General features: G+C 37.5%; 1 protein-coding gene across 5 annotated transcripts in view; it reads right to left on the bottom strand.

Annotated features, from left to right (window-relative positions):
- Positions 1–419: 419 nt before the first annotated feature.
- Positions 420–12,403, bottom strand: part of KLF7 (KLF transcription factor 7) — a 64,382-nt gene continuing 52,398 nt past the window's right edge. For 3 of the 5 annotated variants that reach the window (XM_027461151.3, XM_027461150.3, XM_027461149.3), the window contains one exon: positions 1,815–10,033. In XM_027461151.3, the coding sequence (XP_027316952.1) occupies positions 9,996–10,033 (38 nt within the window). In that variant the 3' untranslated portion in view covers positions 1,815–9,995. Of the gene's footprint in view, positions 829–1,814; positions 10,034–12,403 lie in introns of those variants that run through there. The other 2 variants (XR_005267300.2, XR_003498283.3) reach the window with 2 other exon arrangements.

The raw sequence follows: 12,403 nt of genomic DNA on the forward strand, positions 1-12,403 counted from the left end.
TTCTGAAAGTTCCAAGAAAACAGATTGTTTGTATGGTCATCTGTAATTGATAATCCTCTCTCCAATTCAAGGTAGTTGAAAACATGCCAAAGAACCAGCACTGCTACTCCAAAGTTTTCTTCATAAAGGTTGTTCCAGATCTCTCTGTAAGTACCTCTCATATGTGGAAAGCAGAGGACTAATTTACATTAGAATTATCTTAGGCTAGACATATAGACAATTAACCATCAGAAAACTCAAGGTAGGTGACATGCAAAAAGCTTCCAGAGGTTTTCAAGGAAGAGAGGAAGTGAACCAACCAAACCTTGTCTTTATAAAAAATAAATAAATAAATAAATAAATAAATAAATTTAAACCAAAATTTTATTTCCAGGGGGAATTCTATATTGTATATAATTCCAGACATACCTTCATTGTACAAATCCATGTACAATAAAGACACTTTTAAGAAACTGTATGACAACTGACTGCCTCAGTCCCTCAAGCCTTGCGTGACATCAAGATACCCCTGCTGTAGTAAAGCTGCAAGAGCACTGTGAAGTTTTGACCATTTAGAACACCAGCCAAAAATTTCAGCCTAAGACAAGCTCTTTTCCAGTGCTCAAGAGCTGTTTGTAACATACACCCTAACACTACAAATTATGTCCATTGTCAAACATCCGGCATGACTTGAGTGACCAGAGCAGCTATGTGCATCACTGGAACTTTTGTCTTCCAACTTACCGTGTGTTTTTTCAGTAACGCCTGATGTAACTTCATCTCCTTTTGCATTCAACTCATCACCTGGAGTTAGTCACCTCTGGATGTCTCTCTCTCTTTCTTCATTAGCTACAGAGGGAGTATAAATGAGTAGGTTAGAATGGTAATCTGACTTTTAGATGCAGATATCAGGAGAGTAATCCTACCTTCTGTCTGCCATGAGTAGTCAGTCCTAGCAGGTCTTCCAACGGGGAAAGTCGAGCATGTTGCCCCAGAACTAAAAGCTAGCAAGTTTGTATCAGATGAGCCTTACATGATGCTCATACATGGTGCCATTTAGGTCACTGCTGTGTGTGATAACAAGATGGCAAAAACCTATATGGATACAGGCCTGGCTTGACAAAGTCAGTCGTTTCATTTTATGGCATGACACTGCAAAGTAATTGTGCTCAGAATGACTGTCTTTACTGCCTAAACACATTTTCAGTACTTGAGCATCCAGGTGGATTCAATTGTGCTTGCAATTTTGCAGACATTAAAGAGAGAGACTAAATGATTGAGGCAGGAGAAAGAGAACAATACTGCGCTCAGCTCCTGTGAGACTGCGTGATGCACAGACTAGAGCACCACACTAATGCTCAGGAGCCTCAAAGTCTAGTCCTGTTTTGACCACTGACTGACAAATGTTTTGAAAGCTAGGCATGGAAAATGCAATGCAAGTGCTCTCTGTATCTTTTACAAAAATAATACTGGCTAAAATCTTTAACCAATGCTAGCTTACGAAGAGCAAAAGTCACTGACTCCAACAGAAGCAATGTTACAAGCCAGATGGAAATCTGGTCAGCTTTTAAGAATACGAATTTCTTTCTTGAGCATCTTTTCCAAAAGCAACATGTGTTACAGCATGAATATAAGCAACACTTGAACTGTTACAAAATACATTTTAAAAATATTATTTAAATTCAAAAATGTGATTCTCTTAAGTTAAACCATAAGCTATCTATTTATACCAATATGTGTTTTTACATAACCATAGCCTTAACTGATATTCAAAAGCTTCTTCGCTGTTCACAGAGGTTTTCATAAAGAAATAATATACAAGGCACACTAAACACTGTCGGGCCAAACACATTCTACTGTTTATTACACATATTACATTCTTAAATAAAAATGCGTCACATAACATTTTTGCATAGATATCTTACAATATACCAATTTAAAAAAGAATTATGAAACAGACCAGTAACAAAAATAAATTTTTTCTTCATTAATAATTTTGTAACATTAACATACCACCATCATATAATACAAATAATATTTTTAAATCTTAAGACTTTTTGTACAGCAAAAAAACTGACAAAGTAATATATTTATATATATATATATAAAAAGCTTAAAAAAAATAAAATGTCAAAAAAAGGCAGAACTGAGGGCTACAAGATTGGGTACTTCTGTGATATACTAGAAATACCAGAGTAGGCCTGAGAGAACGTGACCGAGGGCATCTCCAAAATGCACTTGTCAGACACATCTGGTAAAAGAAAAATTATAGTGCAAAATGAAAGTCCTTCAAGCAATGTTGTTTGTGTGTGTGTTTTTTTTTGTGTTTTTTTTTTTTTTTTTTTTTTTAATAGGGAGCATTCATCCTTTTGTTGTTGTTGTTGCTAAAAAAAATCCCCCAAACAAAAATCTAACATGAAGTAGAGAGCAAGAAAGGTTTTAAAGGATAAGAAAGAAAACAGGACGTTTTGCAAAGCAAGACAAAAAAAAAATAAATCTCAGCCTGCTTTATTATTTTTCCAATCAGATGAGCAGACACGCTAAACTAAGGCCTTGTTTCTAAGAGAAAAGCTGTCATAGTTTATATGCAGTGATTTCAAAACCATACACTTAAATTGGTGCAAGAACCTTTTGGTCGAGGTATCTTAATTGGTTGAACCATTTCTTACACTTTATCTTAACTGCATAGGATGCCAATGCAAACACAGTCCAGGCAAACAAATACTATGTGCATCCACAAAGTGATTTCAACTAGACTGGTATTTTAACATAGGGCAACTTCCCTGGTAGAGACATGGCCTTGGTAACACAGTAGTGTGTAAACCAGTGTTTTGATCTACTTCCAGAATCTGACAGGCCTGGGTTTTAAAATACAGAGGGATGGGAAAAAGGCATGTTGCAAAATATAAAGTAAAGATCAGCCCTTCAGCCATCAGGCCTTTCAGGGACTGCATGTTAGCTTTTTATTTCCCCGAGAGCCCAACAATAAAGGCTAAAATTGTCACCTTTCTGTCCATTCTAGTTCACTTTTAGTGTGTACATGCTAAGCCCTCATCCCCCTCCCTTCCCACCTCCCCTCCCAACCCCCAATTTGCAGCCTACTCATTCACAGTACACAGCAACAAGTATTTCCCAGACTGTTGAAAACTTTCCTACAGAAGCTGACATGATTCCTAAAATGCAGTGGCAACAGTAAGTGCCCTCCCTAAATCAAAGCAATAGGCACGGTTGGTTACTACACACTGTAAGTCAGTAGCTCAGTTTTGTCTTCTGTGTGAGTGTATATGGTATACGGTTGCACCTCCACGCTCACACAGAGAAACGGTGTAGAACCTGTTTTTCTGGCAGTATATAGAAGTTAGGACCAAAGCACTTAAAAAAATCATCAAAGCTTTCATTTTGAAAATTGTGAAGAGTTTCAACTTGAATTATCACACCAAAAATGCCATTAACAAGCATTAAGGAAAACTATAAAACCCTGTTTGAAAATGACACCTGCATTTGAAAGTTTTCAGGTAGGGAAACCTATTTTTGAGGTGATAAAGGCAGCCTACCCCCCTATCTCCACATTTTTATGTATATAATTTATATATACAACTACATCATTATATATATAACTTATATAGTACAAGTATGTCTTGGACTTATTCCTCTAAGGGAGGAGGAAAGTCTCAGCTTTTATGAGAGAGACCTTAGTACCTGGTGGGCCAGACCCTCCAGTTCTTGCTATGCTAAATCTTGCCACTGAAGCCAATGTAGAGCTGTGAGGAGAAAGACTGCAGTAATCATCCCTAAACTATTAATAAAAAAAGACACAAGTGTGACACAAGGAAGAAGAATATCCAAGCTTGATCTGGAAATGATCATTCAAGAAGGTGTAGGTTTAATGCTAATGAGTGACAGGCAAGACTTATCAATGAGTAGTTGTAGAATCTTGGGAAGAAATTATTTTCATTTTTTCAAGTCAAAGCCATAGAGTTAGTCTAGCATGGTCATTGTTCTTGATATGTGAGGAGCTTTGCAAGTGCAATTCTATCTGAAATCAGCAAAAAGTACTTCAAAAGAGTGTTGGGTTGAAATCATAACCCAGAAATATGAAAGCTTAAAAACAGCCTGGATGGAATGAAAGGATTTGCTAAGTCCCAATTAAAATCAAGAATAAAAGCCCTTGATCCACTGGGTGCTGGCCTGGTAACATTAAATAACGTCCAAAGTTTTCCTCTGTTTTTGTTTTTTAAATGTAAAGATTTTGACATACATTCCAGGAAGGTGAGAGAAAAGGAAACCCTTAAGCATGTTGGATTTTGATCAGTTCTATCAAAAGCACCAAATATGACTTGTTCTATACACAAATAAACAAAGCATGTTAAATAAGAAGAGCAACCTTTGTGTTAGGGGCAGCTAAAAAGCCCAAATTGTCTACAGCCAGGTAAAAATGAAGGAGAAAACCTGATTCTATAAATACTGAAAGATCACGGATAAGACACATTCAATCACTGCAACCGTCATATTGTTCAATTCCATTTTAGCCATACATCTTAGTGATTATCCTTTTTACTCCTGAAGGTAAAATAGTTCCAAAAGCAAAGGACTGGAGGATCTTCTTGCATTCAGGTTCTTCTTCCCCACCTGTGTTTAGTCAGTGTTTTCCAGGTATTAAGTGAAAATGTGCTATTTTAAAAAAGCAGTAAGCCCAATTCCAAAAAATCTGAATCAAATGAAAAACAAAACAAAAAAAAAACAAACAAAAAAACACCTCTGTAGAAATGTAGGTTGGCTAAGATTTCAGGTACCGGGAACCATTTTTGAGACACTGCATGGGTCTTCCAGGCTAGCAAACTTGTTTCTGTAATATTTGTTTGGTTCCTGCGACTGCGACACATCTCATGGTATGATATTCCTTCAAACTGCTTTGCTAAGCTTTTTTTTCTTCTTCAAGATTTTTTTCCTCTCTACATCTCGCTCATGAATAAACCTTATAACGTTTGATATGGATGAATCAGAGTTTGAGAGTAACCCTATGGACCCATTATACACTCTGGGAAGAACTAGAACCAGTACACATAGTTAACCAGACAGAGCTCTGATATGAATCACAGAAACAGGAAAAAATAATGTTGGAAGGTACCTGTGGAGGTCACCTAATGCAAGCCTCAGCTTAAAAAACAGTTCAGTTAGATCACTCTGCTCAGGGCCTTGTCCAACCCACTGAATAAATCCTGGATTTCAGTCCTGGAAATAAGCTTTCTTTTGTTCATTTGCCTAGACTATCCAGGTGAAATCATTTTCTAGACTGAGAACTGGCTATTGAAAGAGAGCAACTTTGAGATAATGAAAAACACTCTACTCTGGAATCTCCTTTCCTGTTAAGACTATTCTTTGTAAAATATACATGATGGTTTACGTTGCTCTTCTCCTAAGGGGGAAAAAATTGCAGAACAAAGATGCGCTGAAGTGTTGCTTTGTTCTAAAAAGTGACTAAAATGCAATATCATGTGTCTCCACGTTTGATGTAGTATGAGTGATACGTTATTTTAGTTTAAGGTAAAAAAGTGATGATTATGTTAGAAAAGCAGAATTTTGCTTGCCAAGCCTCAAGCTGGCAGTATAAAAAGCATATTTCCATAAGCATAATTTTATACATTCAGAAAATCTTACTAGAAAAATCTTGATACTGGTACTTTCTAAATGATTTTTCAACACTGTAACATATAAAGTACATCTTGATCTGGGATATTCTGTTCAGTTTTGGTCTTCCCCATACAAGAAAATTACTGACATACTGGAGCAAGTCTAGAAGAGAGCCACCAAGGAGATCAGATGGCTGGAGCACATGATGGACGAAGAGAGGCTAAGAGACACAGTTAATCCTTAGGAAGAGAAAGGTAAGGGTAGATCTTATTGCTGCCTACAAATACCTAAGAGAAGGTGTGGAGAAGATGAAGACTCTTTGCAGTGGTGCACAGTGGAATAGCCAACAAACACAAGTTGGAACATAGGAAATTCCTACTTGACACACAGATTTGTCTTTTTTTTTCTTTTTTTTTTTTCTTTTTTTTACCACAAATTTAGTCAAATATTGGACCAGCTTGCACAGAATGGCTGTGGAATTTCCATCCTTGGCAGTATTCAAAAATCAACTGGACATGGCCCTGAGCAACCGGCTCTAGTTGATGGTTGGCTGAGACAGCCTCTGGACAGTCCCTTTCTACCTGCATTATTCTATGATTGACTACGCTGCTCCAAAACATTATTTAGCTACTCACAAAAAAAAAAAAATGATATTTGATTTAATTGTTTCCTTTACGTATACTATTTTGTGGGACATTTGTCTCAGTTTGTTCTCATCCTACAGTTCCATGGCCTTGGAAACCACATCTTACTTTCTTCTGAAAAGCCAGAAAAATGTGGCTTCTGTTTTGCAAACAGACATAAATCTAGCATGAAGGAAACAATGTTAAGCTTCTCCTTTCTAAAGCTCAATAATTTTGTCCTCAACTGTTACCAAATCATCCATTTAGGGTTTTGCTTCCAAAGACGCCTTACAGAAAGGATTAGCCTTTCCTTATTAGCCTGTTTCTATTCATAATTTATAAATAGAAGATGTCTGTACAACTTTAGCAAGGAGACACAGGCCCAAAAATGATCTAGCTATACTGGATTGCTCAGGTTTGAAGTGCACAGCTTGAAATATCTGCAAAGAAACAAAACTTTTAATTGTAAAAAATGACTCCTGGAACGTGTCACTAATTAGGCCTTTCCAAAATGGAGACTCCATTTACAAAATACAAGCTATGGTTCAAAATTTTAGTAATGACTAAGACACTTGTATATGAGCACCCAGAAACCGAAGTGCAGAGATTGACAGAGTATACAACATATACAGGTGAAAAATACCTCCTGTTACAAGCAGAAGCGATGGTCCCAAAGCCCAGAATTTGGCTTCAGAGTTCAAGACCTGCAACAAAAAGAGCCTGAGAAATCTGAAATCTGGTTAAGGCTCTTATCCCCTTTTCCTCTATGTTTGGCTATACGAATCCAGGATTTAACTGTAGGCCTGTCTCTAGAACAAAATAATCACACATTTCAGTATGTTTCTTTCTGTGGGGCCCTTGTTCTGCCATATTTAAATAAGACGTCAACAAGACCACAAATGAAAACTGGAATAAAAGAAGCAGTCTTGCTTAATTTTTTTCCCTTTTAAATAGAGACTGGTACATACACTGTCATTTAATAATTATTCTTTGTAGACTACTGTTAGCATATCTAAAGGCAGGTGTGTCCAGAGGTCAAAGGAGGATATTTATGCAGGTTCACAGCCAATGAGTATTGTAGCAGTGAGTTTGAGAGCACATACATTAGGATGCTACACTAATGAAATTCTAGGATTTTCTTATCTTTTTTTTTTTTTTTTTGATCTAATGCACTGACTGGATGCTCTACAGTTTCACACAGCTGAGGTTTCAGTTCCCATTAGACATCTGGCAGGATGCTCTATATATTCCAACACAAATTGGATTCTAGGGCCCTCAGTCCCAGTGGAACAGCTGGATGGAATGGCCATAGAAGTATGCAAACACAGAAGTAGAGAAATACGAGATTGTCAGCAAGCAGTGCTCCGCAATTTTTGTATATATATATATATATAAAATATATATATATATATGTATATATAGTATGGTTAGTTTTAAATCTTTGGAATAAACTCAATTTTCTTTCTTTCTCTCTATCTTTCTTTTCTTTTCTTTCTTCACTCTCTCTCTTGCTCTCTCTCTCTCTCTTTCTTATCATGAATGTTACATCATTGCCCCTAAAAGATGGTTAGATTTTGGTCCATATTTCATGCCATATGGGCCAGACATCGTATTTCCCCCCTGTCCCCAAAGTGTTCAGTTGACAGTCACAGTGTTTTGTGAAAACTGTGAGGAAAAACAGCATCTTTTGAGTAAATTCAATCTCTCACTGGAACCAAAGGTTGCAAAATGCTGAGAATTCAAGTGCCAAGGATCCTGGTGACAGCTCTTAAACATCTATTGAGTTTCTTGTTTGTTCTTTTTTCCCCAAGAGTTCAGTTTTACCTCCCAAAACATAAATTAAGGGAAATATTTAACAGTCAATGAGTCAAAACAGTCAAAGAAGGGCAGTTGGCTAATACAGTATAAAAGAGCAGCAACCATTTGTGGACCATGCGCCATTTTGTTTCATTTCTAGACACATCTTGTAGGGATGGTCCCAGAATATACAAAATATACAACCTAATGACCACCTGCCTGCTTGCATAGGCCATTTTTATGGTCCTAAATGCAGTCTTTGGAGTCAGGGCCAGTGCCAAATAGTTTCAAATGCAAGTTATAGTAGGATACATTTTTCTTTGTTTGTTTTTCTTTTGTATTGTAGACTTTAATCCACTTTAAGCCCAACGAAATCAAATTATTAATAGGACTGAAGGGTGAGCATGAGACCTCCACTTCTCCTTGGTGGTTCACATAGCAGGTCAAAATGGACCTCTAGGTTAGTAATACTTTAGAGCAATCATTTGGAAAAGCCTCATTGTTGTATGTGAAATCCAACCCTTCCTTCACCATTCACACCATTATGTTTTTTCATATTGGAGTGGGCTACAGTATCAACTTGATGAGTGGAAAAGGAGGACTTTGATAATTTCTTTAAAAGGCTAATGCTGAATGAAGCCTTTGTACTTGGAAGAGGTTCTCTATTTCCCACTCAGAGACTAGAGCAGGATTTTTGGCTTGTGTTTTTTTTTGAGTGTAAGATGTTCAAAAAACATCAGGTTTAAATAAAAATGTCTGCAGGTGCTCTTTACACAAACAAAAGTCTAATGTTTTAAATTGGTTATTAGAAGAACAGCAAGAAAAAGCAACATAATTCATCTCTAAGTCACTGTGAGTTGTGGCTAACGTGCTCACATGATGTGGAAGGAATCCTGTAGTCATGCCTGTGTGGTGTGGCCAGTCCCAGACCGATATCCAGGTGAAGACAAGGAGTTCTGAAGATCACTTGTTCGTGGAGAAAAGAGAAAAGAAGGTTTAAGCTTCCAAATAAGCTTTTAAAGTTTTCATTCAACAAATAAACAAGAAGTCCTAGCTATGGCAATAAGGTGAGGCCTACAGAGATATTAGGTGCTGTTTCTCAGGGTTTATCCCTTGGCCACTTAGCCATCATGGCAGCAGCTTCCAGAGTCCCTAGTGCATATGTTGTGCAATAGCCAAAACAAAAATTAAAATAAAAACAACCAACAAAAATATAGTCCTCCGTGAAGTCTACATAAACTCAGGCCAAAGAGAGGATATTTGTGTCACAAGTGTCACTCCACAGTCTACTGCCATTAAGGCCACTGGTATTGACTTAAAAGGATCTCAATAGCTCAGTTCTAGGAAGAAGAACCAAAACCAAGACAGGTCAAAGTGTCTGTGAGAAGTCTGACGCACTGAACATTAGGAATCCTCAGACAAAGAACAAACGAACCAAGAGGTTAATTTTGGCTACCAAACTGGGATTTGGTTTTCTAGGTCATTGTTTTCCCCCCATCTATTTAAAAAGAAAGTTAGTGCTACAAATATGCAACTTCAAGACGACTTATTCTCCTATTGAGTTGCATTGAGAAGCAAGTTAAATAAGCCCCTCCTGTTGCCGTCCACCTGCAGAGAAGCCTCCTCCATTTTCTTTGACTTCCATTGGCAAAACCAGGAAATAAATCCAAGAGAGACAAAGTACTGTACGCAATTGTTCTTCTCATTGACTTCACCTCTATACCATTTCCTCGCCTGCATCTTCTCCCATCCAGCTGGGGCAAGGCATAAAGAACCGATGTATGTATTGAAGTATAACTGGGTGCATGACAGTGCGAGCGTGTGGTCTCTGTACAGAGGATTACACGTGATCAAGTTCTCTTCTCCTGCAAGGCAGCATGTTATTACTCGAGTTCCACTTTCATCTCACAACACTTAGCTCAGATGACTTCCATGCCAAGCTGACTGATATTTAGATGTGTCTCTTCATGTGGAGGGCAAGGTGATCAGACCTGGAAAAACACCTGCAAAATAAACCAAGTGGGAAATTAAATAAATATAGAATTTTGGAAAACGGGGTTCCTGCTCCTCCCTCTTTATGTATAGGAGGAAATGCTTATCCAGGTTCAGTGACATTCTTTAGATTATCGATGGATCAACACCAAACCCTGTGTGCTTCACCACTACAGAACCGATGGCCAACTATCCTGGCTTTCAGCAACTAAATAGACTATTCTCCCTTCTCTGTTCCTTTCCCTCATCCTCTTTCACTGAGTGAAACTTCAGGGAAGGGTGCTCATCCATGCACTTGTAGGATAAAATCAAATATTCAGTGTATGTGTGTGTATAAAAAAAATAAAACAAGTCAGTTTTACTCAAATACTTAGCAATGACAATTTAAAAATAAGAAAATAATAATTAAAAAAAAAAAAACACAGAAAAATATACCTTTTTCAAGTGCACAGTAACTGCAACAAACACCAACAGAAGATGCCAGTTTTGAAAGCTAAGTTCCCATTTTTAACTACAAATTGGAAGAAAAATGGTTCAATGCTTGGGGGCTGGAAATCCTTCAGGCTACATCTCTCATTTTCTCTCCATTGGGAATATCATTGGTAATATGTGGATGCTGATGAATGCTATCTCCCTAAATGATGTTGAGAGAAGACAAGGTATTATCCCTATCCTGTAAGTGTGAAAATTGAGACACAAAGAAAGCAAGGATATTGTAACACAAGAAGTATGGTAAAACCAAAAAAAAAGGCAAAAAAGACAGGACTTTCGCTTTCAATTTCTGTTCTTCGTCCACTAACCCATCTTTCCTCCATCTCATCACACAATATTACATTTTGACATTCTGAACATTTAGATGGATACTGATGAGACGGACTTAGAGCATCAACCCTAGAGAACTAGTTGAGTTTTAGGGCAGGTCTAAACATGCATTTAATTGAAGATAAGGTAGGGCATGAATTTGAAATGACACATCTACTCTTGATTAACTCCCTCTCCAAAGGCTTATGACTGCATTCTTTTGAAATTACTTAATCCACTTGGGAAGTGGGTTAAAATATTCAGAATAAAACACTCCCGAAGAGGAGCAGCCCTAAAAAGAGTTAATCAAGAATTATTATTCTAGAACAGCTGTCTTGTAGCAGACATGCTTCAGGGCATTCACTGCAGCAGGAACAGCAGCCCAAAATCTGTGACTTTACACCATTAGGATATTGTCAGTAACTAGGGGAATAAATTCTGAGGAGGACAAGTGCTTTTCTTCCCCGTCATTCAATACATAAACCCATTTTATCAAAACTGCCAGTAAGCAAGAATATTTATTCAACTTCATACCCAATAGAAATGGGATCAAAGGCACCAATCCATTTCACACAGTGTCATTAAAGATATGTATGGCACCAGAAAGTAAACTGCAGGACAAGCAGGCAGTGGTTCTGGCTGCCTACCCCAAAGCCCTGAAATGGAGCCCGGCTGTCAGAGAGGCAGCACTGAGGCACTCTCAAAATTCAAATTTCTACTATGGACTTTGAGTTGCGTACTCAGAAACAAGAGGTTTACAATATCCCTGCAAATCTTGGCTTGTCTCCTTTCCACCCTAAACCAAAAGGCACTGGCACAACTATTTTTAGTAAGAGGAAAAAACATCTATTATAAATATCACACAAAACCTCAAATTCGTGGCTTTTGAATAAACTGTTTTTGTAGGGTTTTCAAAACAGAAAATATGTATTCCAGAACTGACTTGCCTGCAATGTCTTTTCACTGCCCCACAGATCTAGAAAGAGCCACCAATGGTTAGAATATCCAAATGGCTTATCGTGAGAATCTGGACAGCTCATACATAGGCACTGAATCTATTTCTAAAAAAGCAATAGTTGAGGATTTTTTACTTTTCAGAAAGAACGTAAAAGAACAAATTCATCTATGTAGTCAAAAGGAAAAACACAAACAAACAAACAAACAAAGAAAAATAGAAGTGCCCTCAATCTAAAAGCAAGCACCCAGAGAATAAACACTCTAAGTAGAAAAAAAATAAAAAATTGAAGACCTATAGAAATGAAGAGATTTTAAAATAGTTAGGGAATCTTTTCTGTCCCACTGGCAGCATTCCCTTGTACAGGCAATCTATCTCTACCTATATCCAGAGATGACTCACCAAGAGGTAAATTTTTAAGACAAAGAGGCCTTGTATGAAGGCAACTTTCACATGAAAAAATAAACTCTCATCATCTAAGGATGAGCACAGCTCTTCTCCAATCAGCTGTTCTCTACCGATCCATAGCAGCTTACAAAGGGGTTAGCACCCTTCTAGAGTGGCAAAAATTCAAAAGAAAGACTTCAAAATAGGCTAGTGGCTGCATTCCTCCCAGCTCCTGCCT

Source organism: Anas platyrhynchos, chromosome 7, assembly GCF_047663525.1.
Source record: "Anas platyrhynchos isolate ZD024472 breed Pekin duck chromosome 7, IASCAAS_PekinDuck_T2T, whole genome shotgun sequence".
Taxonomy (NCBI): Eukaryota; Metazoa; Chordata; class Aves; order Anseriformes; family Anatidae; genus Anas; species Anas platyrhynchos.